At 42.6% G+C, this 25,221-nt stretch overlaps 1 protein-coding gene across 1 annotated transcript; it reads left to right on the plus strand.

The window, feature by feature from the left end:
• The first annotated feature begins 5,781 nt into the window (after positions 1-5,781).
• LOC120020420 (membrane metallo-endopeptidase-like 1) lies at positions 5,782-19,553 on the plus strand. The gene is made up of 23 exons (XM_038964073.1): positions 5,782-6,067; positions 6,599-6,628; positions 6,977-7,036; positions 7,200-7,361; positions 7,533-7,613; positions 7,770-7,865; positions 10,274-10,392; positions 10,513-10,578; positions 10,679-10,813; positions 11,097-11,186; positions 11,804-11,940; positions 12,161-12,254; positions 12,557-12,685; positions 12,846-12,944; positions 13,563-13,646; positions 13,782-13,885; positions 13,996-14,054; positions 16,155-16,274; positions 16,420-16,553; positions 16,705-16,770; positions 16,914-17,009; positions 18,905-18,981; positions 19,075-19,553. The coding sequence occupies exons 1-23, from the start codon at positions 5,911-5,913 to the stop codon at positions 19,172-19,174; spliced, it is 2,295 nt and encodes a 764-aa protein (XP_038820001.1). The 5' UTR covers positions 5,782-5,910; the 3' UTR covers positions 19,175-19,553.
• The last annotated feature ends 5,668 nt before the right edge of the window (positions 19,554-25,221 follow it).

The following is a 25,221-nucleotide window of genomic DNA, read 5'->3' on the forward strand; positions in this document are numbered from 1 at the left end:
TGTTAAGAGTGCTTTATGTGAGTTGACAAACCTGCAGAGCCATGTGTCTCTATATAGTATTAGACAGCAGTAAATCTGTAGAGGAAGAACCTAGTGGTTAATCACAGCAGAGCCAGAACATCAGGGGACAGAACATCAGCCCATGAATCTACAGCCTGACACCACCCTGACAGCCAGTCTGTAGGGACTAACGCTGGCACACCAGACAGACAGATAGACAGGCAGGCAGGCAGACAGGCAGACAGCCTCAACATTCACTCCTGTCAAACCATAATGAATGGGTTTATTTTACCCAGCTCTTAACCATGGAGGTAATCGTTGTTACGTTACCCCAGAACACACGTTTGTTTGGACCTGTCTACAGAGACAAATCGTGTTTGACAGACACGGGACTGAATGTATTTTTTTTAACGTGGGATCGTATCAATTTAGTGACAGCATGACTTAATGGGATTCACATAAAACAATGCTAATTCTAAAGTTATGCAATGATAAGCTCATATATGGTGTGTTAGCTGGGGACATTCAGAGCAATAATCCTTTAGAATTCTGCAGGGATATAATTAATAAATAGCATAAAATGTGAAATCTGCAACTGATGATTACAACCATTATCATAGGCTTATGTAATATACTGTATGTTCCAGCAAGAAATAAAACATTCCAGAAAAATAAATGGAACATTACATGGTGAAACATAAATAAATACATTTCTAGAATAGGAAGATAAATGATGGGGAAAAAACAGTCATCACAAATGTGCAAAACGGAGGACATTTTATATGGAACTGAAAATTATATAATTTTGATTTGTTATATTAAAGAGACATAAATGTCCAGTATGTTCTTGATAAAAACAACAAGTGTCATTTATACTACAATCCAGGTGTCCCAATCTTTCAATTTCCCCCAGAGACCTACAGTATCTGCAATTCCCAACACAATTCAGATCAAATGAGAGTACAGTGCAGCAGGCTTTTAGCAAGCTCATGCTAGCTGCTCCATCAAAAACATGACTTGACTTCATTCCTAATAGCCTAATTAAAAAGCTTTCAAAGCTTGTTTTTCAAAGTTCCTAATCAGTTAGACAGTGAAGCATTTACTTACGGCCTGAGCAAGCACAAACATACACTGCCTTAAACACTTTGAATTAATCTCTCATGATTGAATTTGAGCTCCTGCACTTGAATAAAATTAGCACACGCTTTTGCCGAGCACTGGGAGCAGTCTCCACTTCATACACAGGTGGAGTACAGAGAGCATCCAGACAATAATCTAATCAGACAATCAGACAATCAGCCATATAAGGATTAACAAGAATGACAAGCCATGTCTGGTAAACAGCTTGCTATCCCTGAGACGACTATCAACATACAATAGAGTACATATCAATGAGCTGCTGTTGACGGTCCTCTCTATTAAGTTAGCAGTGACACACATGTACACTGTATTGTTTAACTGAGTTACCATATGTAATTATGAAGTTAGGAAATGGGGACACTTACCCAGGGCATGAAAACAGGGGAACTTCAATATTTAAAAGCAACTCCTGGCCCCTTCTTTCCCGCTGAACCTGAAATCAAGACTGTTCAGGAAATCTCAGCGAAAAGAGACCATCATATTTCAATAAATTCTTGAATGCATAGAGCACATCATATTTATTCATGTAGCTATAGATGGTTCTGTCACTTGGGGGTTGAATGATTTATAAGTTATAGGAACAACATTCCCTCCAACTAAATGATTCCAGAATTATGAGCTAATTTGCAAAACTTGATTTCCCAAGCTCAGGGCCTAACAATAGAATATTTGACACAAGGACCCATTTCTAGTGGAATGGAATACAAATATTGCTGTGAGATCTGATACATATAGTTCCTATAGCCCTCTGTCTGTTTCACACTCCCCCAGCCATATGCACTATGTTGCCTATTTCTTTGAGTGCCACCTTGTGAATGAAGAAGGATGTTAGCTGGTCACAGTGTCTCCCACTATATCTCTAATATCAGTTCATTACTGTGGTTAATCAGCCTGATAATGAGCCTGGGCGCCACGCCATTTCAATCTGACACCAGGGCAGGGTTCATGTCTCAGCCAGAAGCGACACCAGGCAGCAGCTAACTAACTTCCCACAAGCAGTAGTGCCCTCCCTGGGGCTGGGGCTGGAGGGTAGAGCCATGAGAGGGGAAACATGGTTTTAACCTGCTCATTCGGCCTGGGACACGAAGGAGACAATATTACATTCCCTACACTCCCTCCGCAGATTCCTGTAAGCCCATGCTTTTCTCCAGTTGCTCTCCCAGGCAGCTTCCCGTCTCTCAGCATCCCTTTGTCCTTTTCACTGATTCACTCAGCAGCTGGGAACCTTCAATAGAAACCTCTGTGAGAAAATGAAACACTGAGGAGGAAACTGATGCCTACTGCGATCTTCCTATCCCCTCTTCTGCCTCTCTCTCTCTCTCTCTCTCTCTCTCTCTCTCTCTCTCTCTCTCTCTCTCTCTCTCTCTCTCTCTCTCTCTCTCTCTCTCTCTCTCTCTCTCTCTCTCTCTCTCTCTCTCTCTCTCTCTCTCTCTCTCTCTCTCTCTCTCTCTCTCTCTCTCTCTCTCTCTCTCTCTCTCTCTCTCTCTCTCTCTCTCTCTCTCTCTCTCTCTCTCTGTCTCTGTCTCTGTCTCTCTCTTTCTCTCTCTGTCCCCCTCCCAGCAGCCTTCTTCTCCTCATGATTTCTTATTATCACTGTCACTATCTCACTGGCAGCCTGCTACCATCTCTCCCTATACCCCTCCCCTCCCTCCATCTCTCACTCTTTCACCCCCCCCTCTCTCTATCTCTATCTCACTCCCTCACTCCCTCCCTCTCTCACTCTGTCTCTCTCTCACACACCCTCCCTGAGCTGCGAACTAGACCAGATAGTCTCTCTCCAGGATCCAGTTCCACAGCCTCATTTCTCCACACACCAGCTCTGGGTGACAGCTCAGTAGGGGTGTCTGGGAAATACAGCTTGCTGTAAGGGACGTCTCAGGGAGTTCTACTGACCAGATACAGGTAAGGAGCACTGCCTCACAGGCACTCCCTCGCTACACACCTCTGAACACCTTGTACCAGGACAGGTTCATACACAGGTATACCTTCATAGCTGCTATAGCTTCAGCTTTTCATAGGATTTAAACTGGAGTCTTATTTGTAAGATCTTTGCTGGTCATTTAATTTAGATTACAAAATATATGTCTCGTTTTGCTCCCAGTCAGATAACACTTTTCTGTTCTATTTTGAATGAAAACTGTATCATGTGTGTCGACTACCATATGGATTATTTCGACCATGAATGCTATGTTTGTGCATCCAACAAATACCTCCAAAGCCACCTGAAATGTCATTTTAGCAAACTACTAGAAATATTCCAATGTTATATTTTCAATGTAATTATACAGTTATAAACAAAGCAATATGTGTAGACGTGAGTATGTTAGACTGTTCATACACTGTCCACACTGTTGACCTGACACACAGGCACTAATCACTGGCACAGAGTTGAGAGTTTAGAAAAGTAGCTACGGTACCAATCACCGAACATGTCATCCAAACTAATGAGAAAATATCTTTAAAGAAAGGAACAATTTAATCCATTACATTTTCCACCCGAAGGTTTCCTTTTGACACATACAGATCCACACCATAACACTGCTCACTAAGTGAAACGCTGCGCATGGTGCTCAAGTCTCATGGCTCATGGCCTAAATAGAAGGACTCTTTTCTAGATTACTAAATCTAATCTATTCTTCAAGACGTATGAGGGTAATACCTATATCAACGGAATTGAATGCATAAATTAGCACCACCATTAGTGAGAAAACTGATTTAGAAAAAGGTCCTTGATGATGACAATACAATCAAATCACTATTAGAAATCAAATATGCAATATCTAAATATATAATATCTAAATATCCTCCCCTCATCTAGCCCTCCTCTACCCCTCCATCCTCCCCTCATCTAGCCCTCCACCCCCCCATTCTCCCCTCCATCCTCCCCCTCCTCTCCTCTACCCCTCCATCCTCCATCTCCTACATTCTCCCCCTCCATCCTCCCTCCCCTGCATCCATCCTCTCCCTCCATCTTCCCTCCCCTCCTCTACCCCTCCATCCTCCCCCGCCTCCATCCTGTCCCTCCATCCTCCTGTCCTCTACCCCTCCATCTTCCTCCCCTCCATCCTCCCCATCCATCCTCCCCTCCTCTACCCCTCCATCTTCCCTCCCTCCCCTCCATCCTCCCCTCCTCCCTCCCCTCCATCCTCCCTCCTCTTCATCCTCGTCCTCCATCCTCCCCCCTCCCCCCAGTCATCCATCACAGCAGTGCCAGACATGTGCCCATGAGTATTCATCAAGAGGAGTTACTGGGGCACAGCGACATGCACCTCTTATTTACAGCCCTGCCTCCTGTCACTCCTAATAGAAGTAATCTAGAGAAAGTGTGCAACAGGCTGGTATTGGAGGAGGCTGGTATTGGAGGAGGCTGGTATGGGAGGAGGCTGGTATGGGAGGAGGCTGGTATGGGAGGAGGCTGGTATTGGAGGAGGCTGGTATGGGAGGAGGCTGGTATTGGAGGAAGCTGGCATGGGAAGCTGGTATGGGAGGAGGGTGGTATGGGAGGAGGCTGGTATAGGAGGAGGCTGGTATTGGAGGAAGCTGGTATTGGAGGAGGCTGGTATTGGAGGAGGCTGGTATTGGAGGAGGCTGGTATTGGAGGAGGCTGGTATGGGAGGAGGCTGGTATCGGAGGAGGCTGGTATCGGAGGAGGCTGGTATCGGAGGAGGCTGGTATAGGAGGAGGCTGGTATGGGAGGAGGCTGGTATTGGAGGAGGCTGGTATGGGAGGAAGCTGGTATGGGAGGAGGCTGGTATAGGAGGAGGCTGGTATTGGAGGAGGCTGGTATTGGAGGAGGCTGGTATTGGAGGAGGCTGGTATGGGAGGAGGCTGGTATAGGAGGAGGCTGGTATAGGAGGAGGCTGGTATTGGAGGAGGCTGGTATGGGAGGAGGCTGGTATTGGAGGAGGCTGGTATTGGAGGAGGCTGGTATGGGAGGAGGCTGGTATAGGAGGTGGCTGGTATGGGAGGAGGCTGGTATGGGAGGAGGCTGGTATAGGAGGAACAGGTGCCGATAAGTGAATAGATGCAAAGTGATGCCGAAAGGTATTAGTAATTGAGGGTTTGTTCCCCAGAAATGCTCATTTGCAATATTGTGTTCAAATAAAACATTGCAATGAATAGGAAATATTGCTCTGGAAGCATGTTGTAGAGAAGTGTACAGCCAACTGTAGAATTATAAAGGGCCACATTACACCTATTCAGTTAGGTCTATAATTTTTTTTAAATCTAAATGCACAAATGCATAATTACATTAAAAATGCTTTAAGAAACCCACTTTATATCTAACATAGGCCTAAAAGGACCACTTGCAAGGCTAAAAATGTCTCAAGTCTAATTTAACAAATATTACGCTATGTCCCAACCTCGTAATTTCCTGAAAATAGCGAAGTACCCCACCCAAAATCACAATTTGTCATGCAGTGTCAGCTAAGGCTGGTTCAATACCACATCACAGCAGCAGTCAAGGGAACACCATGTATTTGACACGCAAAATCATTTCATTACAATGTTGCACAGTAATGGAACCATGGAAGTGTGTGATTGATTAGACTATTAGCATAGAAAGGAGACACTTTCATATGGAGAAGAGATAAATCAAAGGTTCAACTATGTTTTTCTCACTCGCTCTAGGTCACTTGAGCGACTGGCGTTGCACTGCATCAGTTTACACAGCCCACTCACCCACAGGGAGGCACCGCACGCTCTCTGGCTGTACCCCGTTCCTGTCACTCTCCACACTACTTTTCCAGAGAGCCCGGAGAGCTGAGAATGGGCAAATCCGAAAGCCAAATGGATATCATGGAAAAATCTACCAAACCAGGGAAGCGTCGTTGGACTGTTGCAGAGACTGGGCTGTCTGTGCTGTTGTTGCTGGTCAGCTGTGCCCTGGCTGGACTGATAGTCCTCTACACATCGGCTCTGAGAGGTAGGCTCAACCCAGTTACAATCAAAATATAAATAGAGTTTGACCTCCACTAATTACACTCACCTCACTGGAAATGAGTGAAGAAATACCATAACATGTGTGATGTTTCAGGTGTTTATGTTATGATTAGTATTGTTTGAAAGCACATTCAAGCAGTAGGTTATTAAAATAGGAGAGTAACAGAAAACGTTATTAGCATCTTTTGACAACTATTCCAGAGTGTTTTGTGAAATCTATAGGCAACCAATTTTCAGAAAACAATTAGGCAACGCATTCTAGTCTACTGTACTAGCAGTGGAGGCTGCTGAGGGGAGGACAGCTCATAATAATGGCTGGAACAGAGCAAATGGAATGGCAACAAACACATGGAAACCATGTGTTTGATGTATTTGATAATATTCCACTAATTCCGCTCCAGCCATTACCACGAGCCGGTCCTCCCCAATGAAGGTGCCACCAGCCTCCTGTGTGTACTAGGTACAGTAACTGCTCTGAACAAGTGTTTGTAATGTCTTTTCATCTCCAATGCAGAGCGGTCCAATAGGAGCTCAGTCACTGAGGGTGAGTCTTGACACTTGAGTTGAAATACTGTATGTGTTTATATGTTATAGGATACGGTACGATGTAATCTGGACAGAGGATGATCCCCTCTTAATTCCCTCTGCTGCCTCATCAGCAATGTCGGACAAAAGCGAGAGAACAGAGTCATTGCTGATGCAGCCATTTCAGAGAACGAACAGACAGACAGACAGACAGACAGACAGACAGACAGACAGACAGACAGACAGACAGACAGACAGTATCAAGCAATGATTTGCCAGAGAAATCTGAAATCCCTTGATGCTGCTGCTAATAAATTCCTACTCTCTGCCAGGAATGACAATATTATTTATTTTTTGATGTTTTCAGGGCAGAAGTATCGTTCTGGCCCCAGCAATGTTTGCACAACTCCTGAGTGCGTCACAGCAGGTGAGCAGTTCCGCCTGCGTATGGGGTTGTCCGTCCTCCAAAAACAAAACTCATCACTCAATTTTATATCAACTTAACAGATAACTGCATCATAATATTCCCTTTCCTTCTATGTTATTCACATTCTCCCCTATCCATCCTCCGCTGACTTTACCCTCCACAGCCGCTCGTCTCTTGCAGAACATGGATGCGACGGTGGAGCCGTGTCAGAACTTCTACCAATATGCTTGTGGGGGCTGGCTGGAGCGTCATGTCATCCCAGAGACCAGCTCCCGGCACAGTGTCTTCGACATCCTCAGAGACAGGCTGGAGATTGTACTCAAAGGTCAGACAGCGACATGTTTCCATAGGAACCTCAGGGTCAGCCATTGTGTGGGAAAAGAGACCTATGCTCAGATACGGTGTTTTTTGCAGGATCAAATCTACTTTCTGTGTTAGATCACATCACTAGACAGAATGAGGTACATTTTTGTTTCTGTTGGTCGTCTCCTCACAGGAGTTTTTGAGACTGATAGTGATCAGGACCGTGACGCCTTCAAGAAGGCCAAAACTCTCTACAGCTCCTGCATGAATGAGAGTGAGTAGGGATCCTCTCAACCAAACTCCAAACTAACATTTTTACACAGACGTTTGGTCTCGGAATCAGCTGCATACCCTGTAACATTCATTAACAGTACTGTATGTAAGATTGACTGACAGTGTGTTGCTAATAGTGTCATGTTGTCTTCTGTAGCTCTCATAGAGCAGCGCGACTCCCAGCCGCTCATGCATCTCATTGACAGCATAGGAGACTGGCCTGCTGCCTCGGAGGACTGGAACAGCACTACTGGTACTGACACACACACACAGTCTTGTATAACTTACCATGTGGGGACACACAATTCAGTCCCATTCAAAATCCTATTTTCTCTGACCCCTAACCCTAAACCTAACCCTAAATCTAACCCTAGCTCCTAAACGTAATTCTAACCCTAACACTAATTCTAACCTTAACCCTAAACGCCCTAGAAATAGCATTTGACCTTGTGGCGACTAACAAAAAGTCCCCAGTTGGTCCAAAATGTGTTAGTTTACTATTGTTGTGGGTACTTCTAGTCCCACATCCACCAACTGAAATGATGAGTGATATGATTGTGAGTGACATGTGACATGGTCATCCAGGCGTGCCCCCCTGGCTCTACTGAAGGGCAGTCAGGTGTAGTGACGGGGGGGGTGGATGTGTTGAGTGGGCAGCTTCCCAATCAGGACTGTGACTGATTCTTAAAATAGACCGTTTTTCTCTGCACTAAACCTGACTGTCGCCAGTGTAATTAAATGTAGGTTCTCAAACAGAATTTACAACGCGGAAGTGCATCTGGTGCATCTGCACAGACAGATTTATGACTGCACTGTAAATCGTGTGGCAGTGGCCATCTAAACTTGGCTGTGTGAGAGGTAGTCAGTCTACTCTCTGCCAACCAGATGTTGAATGTTAGATTTAATGTAGATTTAATGTATACAACCAGTCAAAAGTTTGGACACACCTACTCATTCAAGGGTTTTTCTTTATTTTTACTGTTTTTTTACATTGTAGAATAATATTGAAGACATCAAAACTATGAAATAACACATATGGAATCATGTAATAACCAAAAAAGTGTTAAACAAATCAAAATATATTTTATATTTGAGATTCTTCAAAGTAGCCACTCTTTGCCTTGATGACAGCTTTGCACACTCTTGGAATTCTCTCAACCAACTTCATGAGGTAATCACCTGGAATGCATTTCAATTAACAGGTGTGCCTTGTTAAAAGTTAATTTGTGGAATGTCTTTCCTTCTTAATGCATTTCAGCCAATCAGTTGTGTTGCGATAAGGTAGGGGTGGTATACAGAACATAGCCCTAATATGGACCAAGTCCATATTATGGCAAGAACAGTTCAAATAAGCAAAGAGAAACAACAGTCCATCATTACTTTAAGACATGAAGGTCAGTCAATACAGAACATTTCAAGAACTTTGAACGTTTCTTCAAGTGCAGTCGCAAAATCCATCAAGTGCTATGATGAAACTGGCTCTCATGAGGACTGCCACAGGAATGGAAGACCCAGAGTTACCTTGGCTGCAGAGGATAAGTTCATTAGAGTTAACTGCACCTCAGATTGCAGCCAAATAAATGCTTCACAGAGTTCAACTGACAGACACATCTCAACATCAACTGTTCAGAGGAGACTGTGTGAATCAGGTCTTCATGGTCGAATTGCTGCAAAGAAACCACTACTAAAGGACACCAATAATAAGAAGAGACTTGCTTGGGCCAAGAAACGCGAGCAATTGACAATAGACCGGTGGGAATCTGTCCTTTGTTCTGATGAGTCCAAATTTGAGATTTTTGGTTCCATCCGCCCTGTCTTTGTGAGATGCAGAGTAGGTGAATGGATGATCTTCGCATGTGCGGTTCCCACCGTGAAGCATGGAGGAGGAGGTGTGATGGTGTGGGGGTGCTTTTCTGGTGACACTGTCTGTGTTTTATTAGAATTCAAGGTAAACTTACCCAGCATGACTAGCACAGCAGTCTGCAGCGACACACTATCCCATCTGGTTTTCACTTAGTCCCACTATCATTTGTTTTTCAACAGGACAATGACCCACACATCTCCAGGCAGTGTAAGGGCTATTTGACTAAGAAGGAGAGTGATGGAGTGCTGCATCAGATGACCTGACCTCCACAATCACCCAACCTCAACCCAATTGAGATGGTTTGGGATGAGTTGGACCGCAGAGTGAAGGAAAAGCAGCCAACAAGTGCTCAGCATATGAGGGAACTCCTTCAAGACGCGGTGAAGCTGGTTGAGAGAATACAGAGAGTGTGCAAAGCTGTCATCAAGGCAAAGGGTGGCTATTTGAAGAATAAAATATATTTTGATTTGTTTAACCCTTTTTTGGTTACTAAATGCTTCCATTTGTTTTTTCATAGTTTTAATGTCTTCACTATTATTCTACAATGTAGAAAATAGTAAAAATCAAGAAAAACCCTTGAATGAGTAGGTGTTCTAAAACCTTTGACTGGTAGTGTATTTGGATTTGCTTAACACTATTTTGGTTACTACATGATTCCATAGGTGTTATTTCATAGTTTTGATTTCTTCACTGTTATTCTATAATGTAGAAATAGAAAATCCCTTGAATGAGTAGCTGTATCCAAACTTTTGACTGGTACTGTATTTATGTTTAATTGTTTAATTGTATTATCCCAGAGGAGGCCTGGAGCCTGGAGGACACTCTAGCCACCCTCATCTCTCGTTACCACAAGAAGGTCCTGCTGGATATGTATGTGTGGACTGATGACCGTGACTCCCGGCGCCACATCATCTACGTAAGGACAGTGTTTGAATACGCAATGTTCCAAAAGTTTAGTGCTTGTGTTTTTTTATTAAATCTTCCCCCATTCTGATTGGGTGGTAAGAAAACTAACAAGTCTGTTTTTATTTTACAGATTGACCAGTCAGGACTAGGAATGCCATCCAGAGAGTATTACTTCAATGATGGAAACTACAAAAGGGTACTTTCATAAACAGTATTGTGTATTAATGTACTGTTAATGTCATTGCACTGGAAAAGACAAGGTCATCTTTGCATGTATGTGTCATGTGGCTCTTTAGGTTCGAGAGGCCTACCTGCAGTTCATGGTTTCCATGGTGAGGATTGCCCGGGAAGACAGGAACTTGACCCAGGAAGATGATCGTGTGGTGGAGGAGATGGTGCAAGTGCTGGAGCTGGAAACAGATATCGCAAATGTGAGTGCCAGCCTGCCACAACAGGAACTGGAACTGTGACAGAAGTTAAAAAGAGACAGGAACACAAATGAGGTGGATTTACCCCCTCTTATTAAATGAATTAGTCTTCAACAAGAAACTTCTAATAGAGACGGATGAAATCATCTATACTGTACTACATGTCATCTGCATGTTAAAAACTTGAATAGATCAACATTATGGCTAAATACAGTGTTTGTCACCTTACACTTCAATACATCAGACATGACTGTAGGCCTGTGCTTTCTGTCTTGTCATGTCAAAGGCCACATCCCCCGCAGAGGATCGTCAAGATGTCACGATTCTCTACAAAAAGATGACCCTGACTGAGCTGCAGGAGTCCTTCAATCTCAACGTAAGTGCTTCAACTAGTGATTTCAAGTGGATGCGACTTGAGCCCTAAATCTAATGGCATTGTCCTTATAAAGTAGAGAAAGCCTTATACTATATATATATATTGTAGCGAATTCAGGGGGTAGCCACGACTGGGACTCGAGCCCGGGTCCAGCGACTGTCAAGCCAACACCTTAACCATTACGCTCAGAGGTCCAAACCCCTTGATGATCTTGCTAGGTGTTGGTTTACGTTTGAGTCATTTAGCAGACGCTCTTATCCAGAGCGACTTACAGTAGTGCATACATTAAGGTTGTTACATTACCCCCTTCCGTCGGGAGAGCGTGCTCCCACGCTTCGCTATACCAAGTCCCTCACATGTACACGCCTTTCCGATGGCCTCACAGGCACAATCCCACTTCTGACACCAATGTAGTAAATTTGGGGGGTTGCCTCGACCGGGACTCAAACCTGGGTCCAGCGACTGTCAACCCAACATCTTAGCCATTACGCCAAGAGGTCAGAGCTTCTTGATGAGGTCGCTAGTTGTTAGGTTAAGATCGCTACAAAATGCACTTGTAGATTGCAGAGCAAGCCTCAGACTAATATTACTAACAAAAACAATGCTATTTCTTCCAGGGTTTTAACTGGACAAGGTTTGTGCGTGGTGTGTTGTCCAGCGTGGCTGTGAAGGTACAGCTGGAAGAGGAGGTGGTGGTCTATAGCTCCCCTTACCTGGAGAAGATGAACAAAGTGCTCTCCAAACACACTGTCAGGTCAGAGCTGATGATGTGTAGACCATAGTTAAAATTTGCCTCTATCAATATTTTATCTACTGTGATTTATCATGTGAGTCATGCAGAACGGTACACTCTTAGAAAAAAAGGTGCTATCTAGAACCTAAAACAAAAGGGTTATTCGGCTGTCCCCATGTACAGTATATCCATTGGTTGAGTGATTGAGTGACATTATTGGGTGAAATGTCTCCTCCTCCAGAACCATGCAGAACTACCTCACCTGGCAGGTTGTCATGGAGAGAGTCAGCAGCCTTAGTCGCCGCTTCAAAGATGCCAGGGCACACTATAAAAAGGTGAGACAGAGATATGAGCACATCTAGGAGCACCCTTAGGGCTCCATTCGATCCATATTGTGGAAATTCAGCATTACATTGTGATTGAAATTTAAAGGCAATGTTCCTGCGACAGCGAAGAATTCATTCACGGTAAACGCTGCATGCTTATGTCGGCTCAATTGGAAATTACCTTAAAATGTATATTGCGCAATCTGTAACACTTCGATGATACAGATTTAATGAGCCCTTAGAAACAAACACATTGAAAAGCTCATTCATGTATAAACGTGTGGCAACTGACGGTCTGTCTGTGTGGTCAGGCCCTGTATGGGACGACCATAGAGGAGGCGCGGTGGAGAGACTGTGTGCGTTACGTCCAGGGCAGCATGGAGAACGCAGTGGGGGCTCTGTATGTGCGAGAGACCTTTGCTGGCGAGAGTAAACGCATGGTGAGTCACTCCTGTAGACAGGATGCAGACAAAACAGGAAAATCTGCTCCGGCTTCTATAATCACTGTCACTACAGCAGTTTAGTCTGCACTTTGTGTGTGTGTGTGTGTTTGTGTTTGCTTTCCCTGTAAATTAATATACTATCTCTTTGTGTGGGCAGGTTAGTGACCTCATCAGTAAGATCCAGGAAGCGTACGTGGAGACGCTAGAGGAGTTGAGCTGGATGGATGACCAGTCTAAGGAAAAAGCAAGAGAGAAGGTTCAAACATAGTATTGCAAACAAACATACAATGTACAGCTAGCTGCAAAATAATAGAAACAAATTCATAAAGTGTCTTGATAGGGTGTTGGGTCACCACCAGCTTCAAAGCACCTTGGCATAGATTCTACAAGTGTCTGGAACTCTATTGGAGGGATGCGAAACCCTTCTTCCACGAGAAATTCCATAATTTGATGGTGGTGGAAAACACTGTCTCAGGCGCCGCTCCAGAATCTCCCATAAGTGTTCAATTGGGTTGAGATCTGGTGACTGAGACGGCCATGGCATAAGGTTTACATCATTTTCATGCTCATCAAACCATTGTGTCCACTTGTGCCTTGTGGATGGGGACATTATCATCCTATAGGGGCATGGCCATGGTAGCCAAAATAATGGCCTGCACAGCATTTTTATACATGACCCTAAGCATGATGTTAATTGCTTTAATTAACTAATTGAAACCACACCTGTGTGGAAGCACCTGCTTTCAATACACTTTGTATCCCTCATTTACTCAAGTGTTTCCTTTATTTTGGCAGTTACCTGTACATCATCAGTGTTTTGAATATGTAAAAGAAAGAACTGACCAGCTGAGTGTTCTACTGCTCTATGTTACAGGCCATGGCCATTAAGGAGCATATTGGCTATCCTGACCACATTCTGGAAGAGAGCAATCTGAAGCTTGACCAGGAGTATGCCCATGTATGTCTGTGAGACCTGCCCACACATTAGCACATTTGGGCCTCAAAGGATTATGATAATTCCTCCTTTTCAGAGTGAAATGGATGTACAAATTGTTGTCTAGATTGTTTCTGATGATCTGGTCTCTGTCTGCAGCTGAACTTCAGTGAGGAGAACTACTTTGAGAACGTCCTTGAGAACCTGCAGGCTGAAGCACACAAGAGTTTGAAGAAGCTGAGAGAGCCGGTCGACCCGGACATGTAAGATACCTCCATTTAGCCTCACGTAGACACACGTGAACATAAACACATGTACACATTCCACATTCCCTCTTAAATGGTGAGGTCTATATTCTAGTGTTTTTTTCTAGGTGGATCATTGGTGCTGCTGTGGTCAATGCTTTCTACTCACCAAACAGAAACCAGATAGGTAATATGACAACAGCCAACACACTGGCTGCATCGTTCGTCATCCATCTGAAGTTATCTATCGCCGGCCAATCCTGACTTAAGGATATCCCTTACTAACAATAATTGTGACTACAGTATTTGTTTCTATACTAGCAAAGGATTTATTTCTTACAAATTCTTGAATGATTGAAAAATAGTCTACTCCTGATTTAAGAAATGATGTGAATGCATGCAGCTTGCAGCTAACTGGAGAAAATCAAAGGAATTTTGAATATGGACTCGTTTGCATTTGGTTGTAATAATATTGCGTTACATACAGAACATGAAACATTACATTGAACATTTCTTCCCCTGAACCATCGTGAAATATTACACAACTCTTCAAGCCATTCCTTTGGGTCTATTTGTAGTGGTGACTATTATGGTTTGGCTCTGATGTGAGTGCTATGCTGTGTGAAGTTTCAAGTTTTAATGTCACATGCAGTACAGTGAAGTACAGTGAAATGCCTTTCTTGCACGCTCCAAACCCAACAATGCAGTAATCAATATCAATATACCACTAAAAATAACAAGGTAGTCAAAAACACACAATAAATCAAACATTTAAAATGTGAAGAACACAAGAAAGTAAGAAGTCAGTTCCAATACCATAGAATTGTATAGGGGTAAGGTCTCCCAGGTGGCGCAGTGGTCTAGGGCACTGCATCGCAGTGCTAGCTGCGCCACCAGAGTCTCTGGGTTCGTGCCCAGGCTGGGCTGGGTTCGCGCCCAGGCTCTGTCGCAGCCGGCCGCAACCGGGAGGTCCGTGGGGCGACGCACAATTGGCATAGCGTCGTCCGGGTTAGGGAGGGTTTGGCCGGTAGGGATATCCTTGTCTCAGTATGTAAAAATGTAATAAAAATGTATGCACTCTACTGTAAGTCGCTCTGGATAAGAGCGTCTGCTAAATGACTAAAATGTAATGTAAATGTAAGGTGACTAGACATCAGGATATGAGAAATAGAGTAGCAGCAGTGTAAATGGTGACTGTATGTGAGTGCGTGTGTGTGTGTAGGGTTTATATGTGTGCATTGGAATGTCAGTTTGAGTGTGTAGAGTCCTGTGAGTGTGTATAGACACAGTGCAAAAATAGTCTCAAATAGTCTGTTTAGCTATTTTGTTAGCTATTTAACAGTCTTATGAGCCCATATGTATGAGCCTTCTCTGTAGGTATGTGCCTTCTCTGTAGGTGTGAGCCCTCTCTGTAGGTATGAGCCCTCTCTGTAGATATGAGCCCTCTCTGTAGATATGAGCCCTCTCTGTAGATATGAGACCTCTCTGTAGATGTGAGCCCTCTCTGTATGTGTGAGCCCTCTCTGTATGTGTGAGCCCTCTCTGTATGTGTGAGCCCTCTCTGTATGTGTGAGCCCTCTCTGTATGTGTGAGCCCTCTCTGTATGTGTGAGCCCTCTCTGTATGTGTGAGCCCTCTCTGTATGTGTGAGCCCTCTCTGTATGTGTGAGCCCTCTCTGTATGTGTGAGCCCTCTCTGTATGTGTGAGCCCTCTCTGTATGTGTGAGCCCTCTCTCTGTATGTGTGAGCCCTCTCTGTGTAGGTGTGAGCCCTCTCTGTATGTATGAGCCCTCTGTGTAGGTATGAGCCCTCTGTGTAGGTATGAGCCCTCTGTGTAGGTATGAGCCCTCTGTGTAGGTATGAGCCCTCTGTGTAGGTATGAGCCCTCTGTGTAGGTATGAGCCCTCTGTGTAGGTGTGAGCCCTCTCTGTATGTGTGAGCCCTCTCTGCCGCGTGCCCCGGTGTTCTGTCTCACTGCCACTTTAACCTCATTGAGAATAATGACTGGCGGTAATGCTTTCCGCTGTTGATAGAATGGATCTAGTTTCAGGCTCCAGTGCACACAGGCTTTGTGGCTAAAAGAGATGGGGTTGGGGCGCAAGCCACAATGAATTCCACTCAGACAATGCCGCAAACACATGGACTGGTAATGTGCAGTGATGATTAGTCAGATATGAAGCTGAAATTCTGTTTAATTGGCTTGCTCCTAAGGTTGCAAAATTATAGACCCTCTTTGTTCATTTGGCCTGATCTGTTCTCTGTCCATTTCTCTCTGTTCTTTATCCTAGTATTCCCTGCAGGTATCCTGCAGCCTCCTTTCTTCAGTAAGCAGCAGCTCCAGGCCCTGAACTTTGGAGGAATAGGGATGGTCATTGGACATGAGATCACCCATGGATTTGATGACAATGGTGAGGCAGTCCTCATATTTATAGTCACTGTCCATGTTTGTGTCCAATGTGTTGCACAATGATGATTAGTATAGAGTATTAATTCATGGGGAAATTTAAATGAGACTGCATCACAATTAATTCCACGTTTTATCTTTCAAAACAGGCCGTAATTTTGATAAGGATGGTAACATGCTTAACTGGTGGAGTAATTATTCTGCTGAGCACTTCAAGGACCAATCACAATGCATGGTGCAACAATATGGCAACTTCAACTGGAAACTCGCAGGCGGACAAAATGTGAGTTTCCCATTGTAGCAGAAGGATAGGAAAATCAAACATTTATTTGGGTGTACTGACTAATACTTCATTTTAGCTTCACTAGAAAAGATTATTGACGATGAATGATTTTTTTGTGAGTGTGTTAATGACTGTCTCTGCGTGACCCCAGGTCAGTGGAATTAGCACTTTGGGGGAGAACATCGCTGACAATGGAGGAGTTCGGCAAGCCTATAAGGTGTGACACCCTCACAAAACCCATTCAATCCCCACAACACAATGAAAACACGATGAACCACTTTCTAACAAAAATTGATTTCTGATTTAAATAGTATCTCATTTATATTTGACATTTGAATGTTTTTGTGTGTTTGTGGTCAGGCCTACATGAAGTGGATGGAGAGAGAAGGTGAAGAGCATCGTTTACCTGGTCTGGACATGGACCACAAACAACTTTTCTTTCTTAACTTTGCCCAAGTGCGTAAACACCACTTTAAAGGGATACTTCGGGATTTTGGCAATGAGTCCCTTTATCTACTTTCCCTTGTTGATACCATTTTTATGTATCTGTGTCCAGTAAGAAGGAAGTAAGAGGTAGTTTCGCGAGCCAATGCTAACTAGCGTTAGCACAATGACTGGAGGTCTATGGGTATCTACTAGCATAAAAATGTTAACCACGAGTTCATCTGGATCTGGGGAAGTAGATAAAGGGCCTCATTGACAAAATCCCAAAGCATCCCTTTAATAAATTGAGTTGTCTGGAGTAGACCACTGTTTCTCAACCTTTATTTCATAAAACTTACACTACATGACCAAAAGTATGTGGACAACTGCTCGTCGAACATCTCATTCAAAGCTCATGGGCATTAATATGGAGTTGATCCCCCCATTTGCTGCTACAACAGCCTCCACTCTTCTGGGGACTTTCTTCCATTCAGCCACAAGAGCATTAGGGAGGTCGGGCACTGATGTTGGGCATTTAGGCCTGACTCGCAGTCAGCGATCCACAAAGTTGGATGCACAGAATCATCTAGAATGTAATTATATGCTGTAGCATTAAGATTTCCCTTCATTGTAACTAAGGGGCCTAGCCCAAACCATGAAAAACAGCACCAAGCCATTATTCCTCCTCCACCAAACTTTACAGTTGGCAATATGCATTGGGGCAGGTAGCGTTCTCCTGGCATCCGCCAAACCCAGATTAGTCCCTCGGACTGCCAGATGGTGAAGCGTGATTCATCACTCCAGAAAACGTGTTTCTACTGCTCCAGAGCCCAATGGCGGCGAGCTTTACACCACTCCAGCCAATGCCGACATTGGCATGGTGATCTTAGGCTTGTGTGCGGCTGCTCAGCCATTGAAACCCATTTCATGAAGCTCCCGACGAACAGTTCTTGTGCTGACGTTATTTCAAGAGGCAGTTTGGAACTAGTGAGTGTTGCAACCGAGGACAGAAGATTTTTGACGGTCCTGTTCTGTGATCTTGTGTGGCCTACCACTTCGCGACTGAGCCGTTGTTGCTCCTAGATGTCTCCACTTAACAATAACACCACTTACAGTTGACCGGGGCAGCTCTAGCAGGGCAGACATTTTACAAAATGACTTGTTGGAAAGGTGGCATCCTATGACGTGCCATGTTGAAAGTCACTGAGCTCTTCCGTAAGGCCATTCTACTGCCAACATTTCCTATGGAGATTGCATGTCTGTGTGCTCAATTTTATACAACTGTCAGCAACGGGTGTGGCTGAATTAGCCAAATCCCCTAATTTGAAGGGGTGTCCACATAGTTGTGTGTATATATAGTGTATATTACCACCCTTCCTCCACTGCTGTTCACGGACCATTGAGAAACGCTGGTCTAGAGACCACTGACAACAAAGCCCCAAAACTGTATATTTTCCTAAATACTTGGGTTTCAATAAATAAACAGTTGGACCAAAGGGTTTAAAACTACCCCAGATAATTATATCAAGCTACCTACCTAGGGGTCCAGAATATTTTGCCAAAATAAAGACCACTGCGGTACTGTGCCAGGGAAAACAATGCCAGAGCAAAGCCAGACTAGTGTTTGACAGTCTTCATCCAAAACCAGGTCAAAGCTAAAGTCAAGCATAATCCCTGCTGGGATTATTCAGTTGGGCTGTCGAACAGCGCCTTGGAAAAAATACTTGGTACCCCTTAAGGTGTTCTCTCTGGCATATCATGTTCCTCATCATTTTATGGTTTACATTCAGTCCCAAAATATCTTCACTTGTAAAATATGAACAGGTGTAGTTGAGAAAATAAATGTGTTATGGGCACAGTAATACTGTATCTGCTTTTATTGTGTCAAAATTGAATTCATGAATTAGTGATACATCTTCCTCCTCCAGGTATGGTGTGGTGCCTATCGGCCTGAATATGCCAGCCAGTCCATCAAAACGGACTCCCACAGTCCCCTGGAATACAGGTAACGACCAACTGTAAAAATGTAGCGTTTGGCTATTCCAACCTATTTTCTGTCATTAATCTGTTAACACTCTTTACCTATCTTCTCTCACAGGGTGCTTGGCTCCCTACAGAATTTTGGAGCATTCTCAGAGGCATTCCAGTGCAAACCGGGTACTCCCATGAACCCTGAGATAAAATGTCGGGTGTGGTAGCCAGTTCCTGCCTTCTTCTACTCTTGTTAATTATTTCTTGACTGGGGCAACTGAACAAAAGAACATGCTTAACAACCACAGAGGCATCCTGCCTTAGAGTATGTCTGATAGATTTACATGGCAGAAGATAACATAGATATTTACACAAGTGTTTTAAGTGTGTAAATGCAGAATACAGTTTATATATGGACTGGATGACTGACCAAACTACACCTTAGTATCACCACTTGAAGCAGATTAAAACTACGATTAGACAGGAAAAACACTTGCAAGGAGTATGTGCTTATATGGCTACTCAGCTTGAAGATGTTGTCTGTGGGTGAACAGTTTTACTTGTGGTTTTGTTGTATACACTCTCAGGAAAAAAGATTCTGGGTAGAACCAAAAAAGGTTTCTATACTTGCTTCATATATGGCACCCCTAAAGGTTCTATATAGAGCCTTTAGGGATTGTTCTTCACTGAACCAAAATTGGATCCATATAGGGTTCTAAATGGAACCAATTTTAGTTCAGTGAATAAGAATAAGGGTGCCATATATGAAGCAAGCATAGAACCCTTATTGGTTCTATCCAGAACCTTTTTCTCTAAGAGTGTACATGTATAAATCTGAAGCTCCACTGTGGGTGGTCAGTTGATACATGAATAGTCGGGAAAATGTAGGACATTCCTAAGATTGTGTAGAATAGGTTTCAGCCGAGCTGGCTTTCCATGCTTTAACTGACTTTTTGAAGAATTTCCTAAACAACTCTGTGCTTTATTGTCAAGTCATTCAGGTGGCAAATCCACAGCGCTTTCAAGCCCACATATTTAGTGGCTTAAATCTATGTGCACCGAGTATCTTTAGGCACCGTGTTGCCTTGTACGATCCTGTCTGATATGAAACATTTGTTTTTCAAGACATTTTTCCACGAAGCAAGAGGTAAAGTGAATAATAACACACTAGTTGAATCAACGTTTTTTCCACGATGAAATTACATGGAACCAACGTGGAATAGATGTTGAATTGACGTCTGTGCCCAGTGGGAAGTTTCTCATTACAGTCTGACTATGAAATGAATAAAGGCTCTGTGAGAAAATGTAGAGCAGCGGTGAACTAGAGCTGGCTTGGCTACGTCACTCTTTGAAATAAAGCAATTTACCTGAAGACAGACTGTTAAACATTTGCAGCTTTAATCTTATATGAACATTTAGAAAATCTAAAAAGGATGGCTTAAATTTTTTGCTAAAACATACACTACCGTTCAAAAGTTTGGAGTCACTTAGAAATGTTCTTGTTTTTGAAAGAAAATCTAATTTTTTGTCCATTAAAAAAACATCAAATTGATCATAAATACAGTGTAGACATTGTTAATCCTGTAAATGACTATTGTAGCTGAAAACAGCTGATTTAAAAAAAAAAAAAACTTTCTTCTGAAACTCGTCAGTCTATTCTTGTTCTGAGAAATGAAGGCTATTCCATTTGAGAAATTGCCAAGAAACAGAAGATCTCGTACAACGCTGTGTACTACTCCCATCACAGAACAGCGCAAACTGGCTTTAACTAGAATAGAAGGAGTAGTGGGAGGCCCCAGTGCACAACTGAGCAAGAGGACAAGTACATTAGAGTGTCTATTTTGAGAAACAGATGCCTCACAAGTCCTCAACTGGCAGCTTCATGAAATAGTACCCGCAAAACACCAGTCTCGATGTCAACAGTGAAGAGGCGACTCCGGGATGCTGGCCTTCTAGGCAGAGTTCCTCTGTCCAGTGTCTGTGTTCTTTTGCCCATCTTCATCTTTTCTTTTTATTGGCCAGTCTGAGAAATGGCTTTTTCTTTGGAACTCTGCCTAGAAGGCCAGCATCTCAGTCCCAACTTGCTCAGTTGTGCACCGGGGCCTCCCAGTCCTTGGGGATTCGATCTAGCAACCTTTCGGTTACTGGCCCAACACTCTGACCACTAGGCTACCTGCCGCCCCAATGCTGTGTAGTACACAGCGTTGTATGAGCTCTTCAGTTTCTTGGCAATTTCTCGCATGGAATAGCCTTCATTTCTCAGAACAAGCATAGACTGATGAATTTTAGAAGAAAGTTATTTGTTTGTGGCCATTTTGAGCCTGTAATCGAACCCAAAAATAGTGATGCTCCAGATACTCAACTAGTCTAAAGAAGGCCAGTTTTATTGCTTCTTTAATCAGAACAGCAGTTTTCAGCTGTGCTAACATAATTGCAAAAGGATTTTCTAATGATCAATTATCCTTTTAAAATGATCAACTTTGATTAGCTAACACAACGTGCCATTGGAACACAGGAATGATGGTTGATAATGGGCCTCTGTACGCCTATGTAGATATTCCATAATAAATCTGCCGTTTCCAGCTACAATAGTCATTTACAACATTAACAATGTCTACCCTGTATTTATGATTAATTTTATGTTATTTTAATGGACCAAAAATTTAATTTTCTTTCAAAAACAAGGAAATTTCTAATTGACCCCAAACTTTTGAACGGTAGTGTGTATAAATGTGAAATCTACAAATATGTAATTGCTTGGAAAGTAGCTTAAAAGACTTGCTAGGCTAGCACTGTTTTCTTTGAGAGTTATAGTGATGATCTGCCACGGAGTGATCAGTATCTTATTTATGATAGATACTCAATACACGGTCACAACTGTAAGTTGAAACTAAGTGATTTTAATTACTGTATGTCTTGTGTTACATTTCAGAGATAAAAATTTGATCAACCAGTGTTCCTTATCTCAGAGCATTGGGCCTTATGAGGATATGGTCAGAAAGGAACATTTAGAGGTACATTTAAAAAAGGTGCACAGAGAAGTCTTTAAGTGTATACAAAGCTCTATGTATTCTGCATAGAAAAAAGAACTGAAAACTGTTCCCAACATCCCGTAATAGAGTCATGGGTTTGGACTAGCTAGTGACTTAATGAGGAATGTGTAGTCATGCCTCAGCTGCATGACGTCCCACCTGTAAAACAAGACATTCTCTGCACAGAGGAAGGAAACCTCTACATACACATGGGGCCATAAACAGCAGTGTTTTGGGAATCATGTCCCTTTCCTCCATTTCTCCTTCCTCCATTATATATATTTTAAAAAAGAGACAGAGACAAAACATCTGTTACTTTTGCATCTGGATCCCCCTTTCCATATTGGGTGTGCAAGAAATGGAGGAATGAAATAGAATAATGTATTCTACTAAAATGAGATACTGTGTGTAGCAGTGCCTTTTATGGCCTATTATCTTTCATGGTCTGACTTGGCTGTCTAAAATGCCAACATTTCAGAGATTACTACGAGGTGTTCCACAACGGTTTCCAGGACAGACAGCACATGTTCACAATTTGTCCAAAAACTATTTTCATTTAATTTATTTTTATTGTGATTTCCACTTGATATTACAAGAAAGGGTTCTAAAGCGCTGCTGAGGAAAACAAACACACCGATATTGCGGAGAGCTCAACACAGGCAGGATGCCTTGGTCAATTGAACATGACTGTTATGTCTCATTAGAGACTGATTTATTGAATGTTCATGATATACTGTATCTGCCTTTGAAACTTTTTCTACCTTCCCACTGCCTGTTTACTTCTTGTAATGGCTTACTGTAGACTGGTGTACAGTGCAGTGCAGGGGAATCCAATAGCTTTGGGACTAGGATGTGAGTGGTGTTGTAGTACAATCACAGTCAAAGTGACTCCCCATAGTTTACAAGGAATTCAAATAACCAGTGACCATACAAAGCTGCGTCTCAAACGGCACACTATACTTTGGGATGTACCCTTGTATTTGTTGTTGGTTTTTCCTCTGGAAAAAGTTTAAAAATAGTAACTTACATTTAAACAGCCTACTGTTATATGGCACAGTATAGTGGTGTCAATACCATCTGCACAAAAAATATTTTGAGGTTTGTACTTCATACACATTTTGTCTATAAAAACATAACACACACACGCATATATAGTACCAGTCAAAAGTTTGGACACACCTACTCATTCAAGGGTTTTTCTTTATTTTTACTGTTTCCTACATAGAATATTAGTCAATAATAGTGAAGACATCACAACTATGAAATAACACATATGGAATCATGTAGTAACTAAAAAAGTGATAAACAAATCAAAATGTATTTTATATTTGAGATTCTTCAAAGTCACCACCCTTTGCCTTGATGACAGTTTTGAACACTCTCTGTATTCTCTCCACCAGCTTCATGAGGAATGCTTTTCCAACAGTTTTGAACGAGTTTCCACATATGCTGAGCACTTGTTGGCTGCTTTTCCTTCACTCACGGTCCAACTCATCCCAAACCATCTCAATTGGGTTAAGGTCAGGTGATTGTGGAGGCCAGGTCATCTGATGCAGCACTCCATCACTCTCCTTGGTCAAATAGCCCTTACACTGCCTGGTGGTGTGTTTTGGGTAATTGTACTGTTGAAAAACAAATAATAGTTTCACTAAGCGCAAACCAGATGGGATGGCGTATCCCTGTAGAATGCTGTGGTAGCCATGCTGGTTAAGTGTGCCTTGAATTCTAAATAAATCACAGACAGTGTAACCAGCAAAGCACCTCCACACCATTACACCTCCTCCACCATGCTTCACGGTGGGAACCACACATGCAGAGATAATCCATTCACCTACTTTGCGTCTCACAAAGAAACGACGGTTGGAACCAAAAATCTCAAATTTGGACTCATCAGACCAAAGGACAGATTTCCACCGGTCTAATGTCCATTGCTCATGTTTCTTGGCCCAAGCAAGTCTCTTCTTCTTATTGGTGTCCTTTTAGTAGTGGTTTCTTTGCAGCAATTTGACCATGAAGGCCTGATTCACGCATTCTCCTCTGAACAGTTGATGGTGAGATGTGTCTGTTACTTGAACTCTGTGAAACATTTATTTGCGCTGCAAGGCTGGTAACTCTAATGAACATATCCTCTGCAGCAGAGGTAACTCTGGGTCTTCCTTTCCTGTGGCGGTCCTCATGAGAGAGAGTTTCATCATTGCGCTTGATGGTTTTTGCTACTGCACTTAAAGAAATGTTCAAAGTTCTTGAAATGTTCCACATTGACTGACCTTCATGTCTTAAAGTAATGATGGACTTTCGTTTCTCTTTGCTTGAGCTGTTCTTGCCATAATATGGACTTAGTCTTTTACCAAATAGGGCTATCTTCTGTATACCACCACTACCTTGTTACAACACAACTGATTGGCTGAAACGCATTAAGAAGGAAAGAAATTTCACCACTGAACTTTTCACAAGGCACACCTGTTAATTGAAATGCATTCCAGGTGACTACCTCATGAAGCTGGTTGAGAGAATGCCAAGAGTGTGCAAAGCTGTCATCAAGGTAAATGGTGGCTACTTCGTAAAATCTCAAATACAAAATATATTTTGATTTGTTTAACACTTTTTTGGTTACTACATGATTCCATATGTGTTATTTCATAGATTTGATGTATTCACTAGTATTTTATAATTTAGAAAATAGTACAAATAAAGAAAAACACTTGAATGAGTAGGTGTGTCCAAATTTTTGACTGGTACTATATATATATATATGTATATAGATGTGGGGAAATGTCCATCTATTATCACAGGTTAAAGAAGCTGTACTATATATATATATATATAGTATTGCTCCTTTAACCTGTGATAATAGATGGACATTTCCCCACTATAGTATTCCTTAGACCATGATAATTAAATAAATAAATAATACAGATAGACTTTCTAGTATTGGATGTTCATTCTTCTTGCATAACTACCTTATGATATAACTCTAAACCAAAATGGAACACGCAGAAAATACATTTCTGAAGCAACAAAATGATACCTTGTCATTGCTGTGTGCTTCTCTGTTATTCACAGGTGAAAGCTCATACTGCTATATAATTATCTAGACCAACAGCTATTTTTGTGACTCACAATCCCTTATTAGCGCTATCAATGGATCGTTTACCTGAGATGTTTCAAGTTTCCATTTTCAATGTTTCATTGTGATTATTATAGAGCTATTGAGCTAAATCCTTACTTCTCAAACTAGTGAG

Source organism: Salvelinus namaycush, chromosome 2, assembly GCF_016432855.1.
Source record: "Salvelinus namaycush isolate Seneca chromosome 2, SaNama_1.0, whole genome shotgun sequence".
Classification (NCBI taxonomy): Eukaryota; Metazoa; Chordata; class Actinopteri; order Salmoniformes; family Salmonidae; genus Salvelinus; species Salvelinus namaycush.

What these genes read in the sequence shown, in the direction of transcription:
- LOC120020420 (XM_038964073.1), top strand. Translation starts at nt 5,911, where the DNA reads ATGGGCAAATCCGAAAGCCAAATGGATATCATGGAAAAATCTACCAAA. An exon ending in GCTGGAGATTGTACTCAAAG is followed by an intron (nt 7,362 to 7,532) that starts GTCAGACAGCGA and finishes GTCTCCTCACAG; the next exon opens with GAGTTTTTGAGACTGATAGT. An exon ending in AGGAAAAAGCAAGAGAGAAG is followed by an intron (nt 12,945 to 13,562) that starts GTTCAAACATAG and finishes TCTATGTTACAG; the next exon opens with GCCATGGCCATTAAGGAGCA.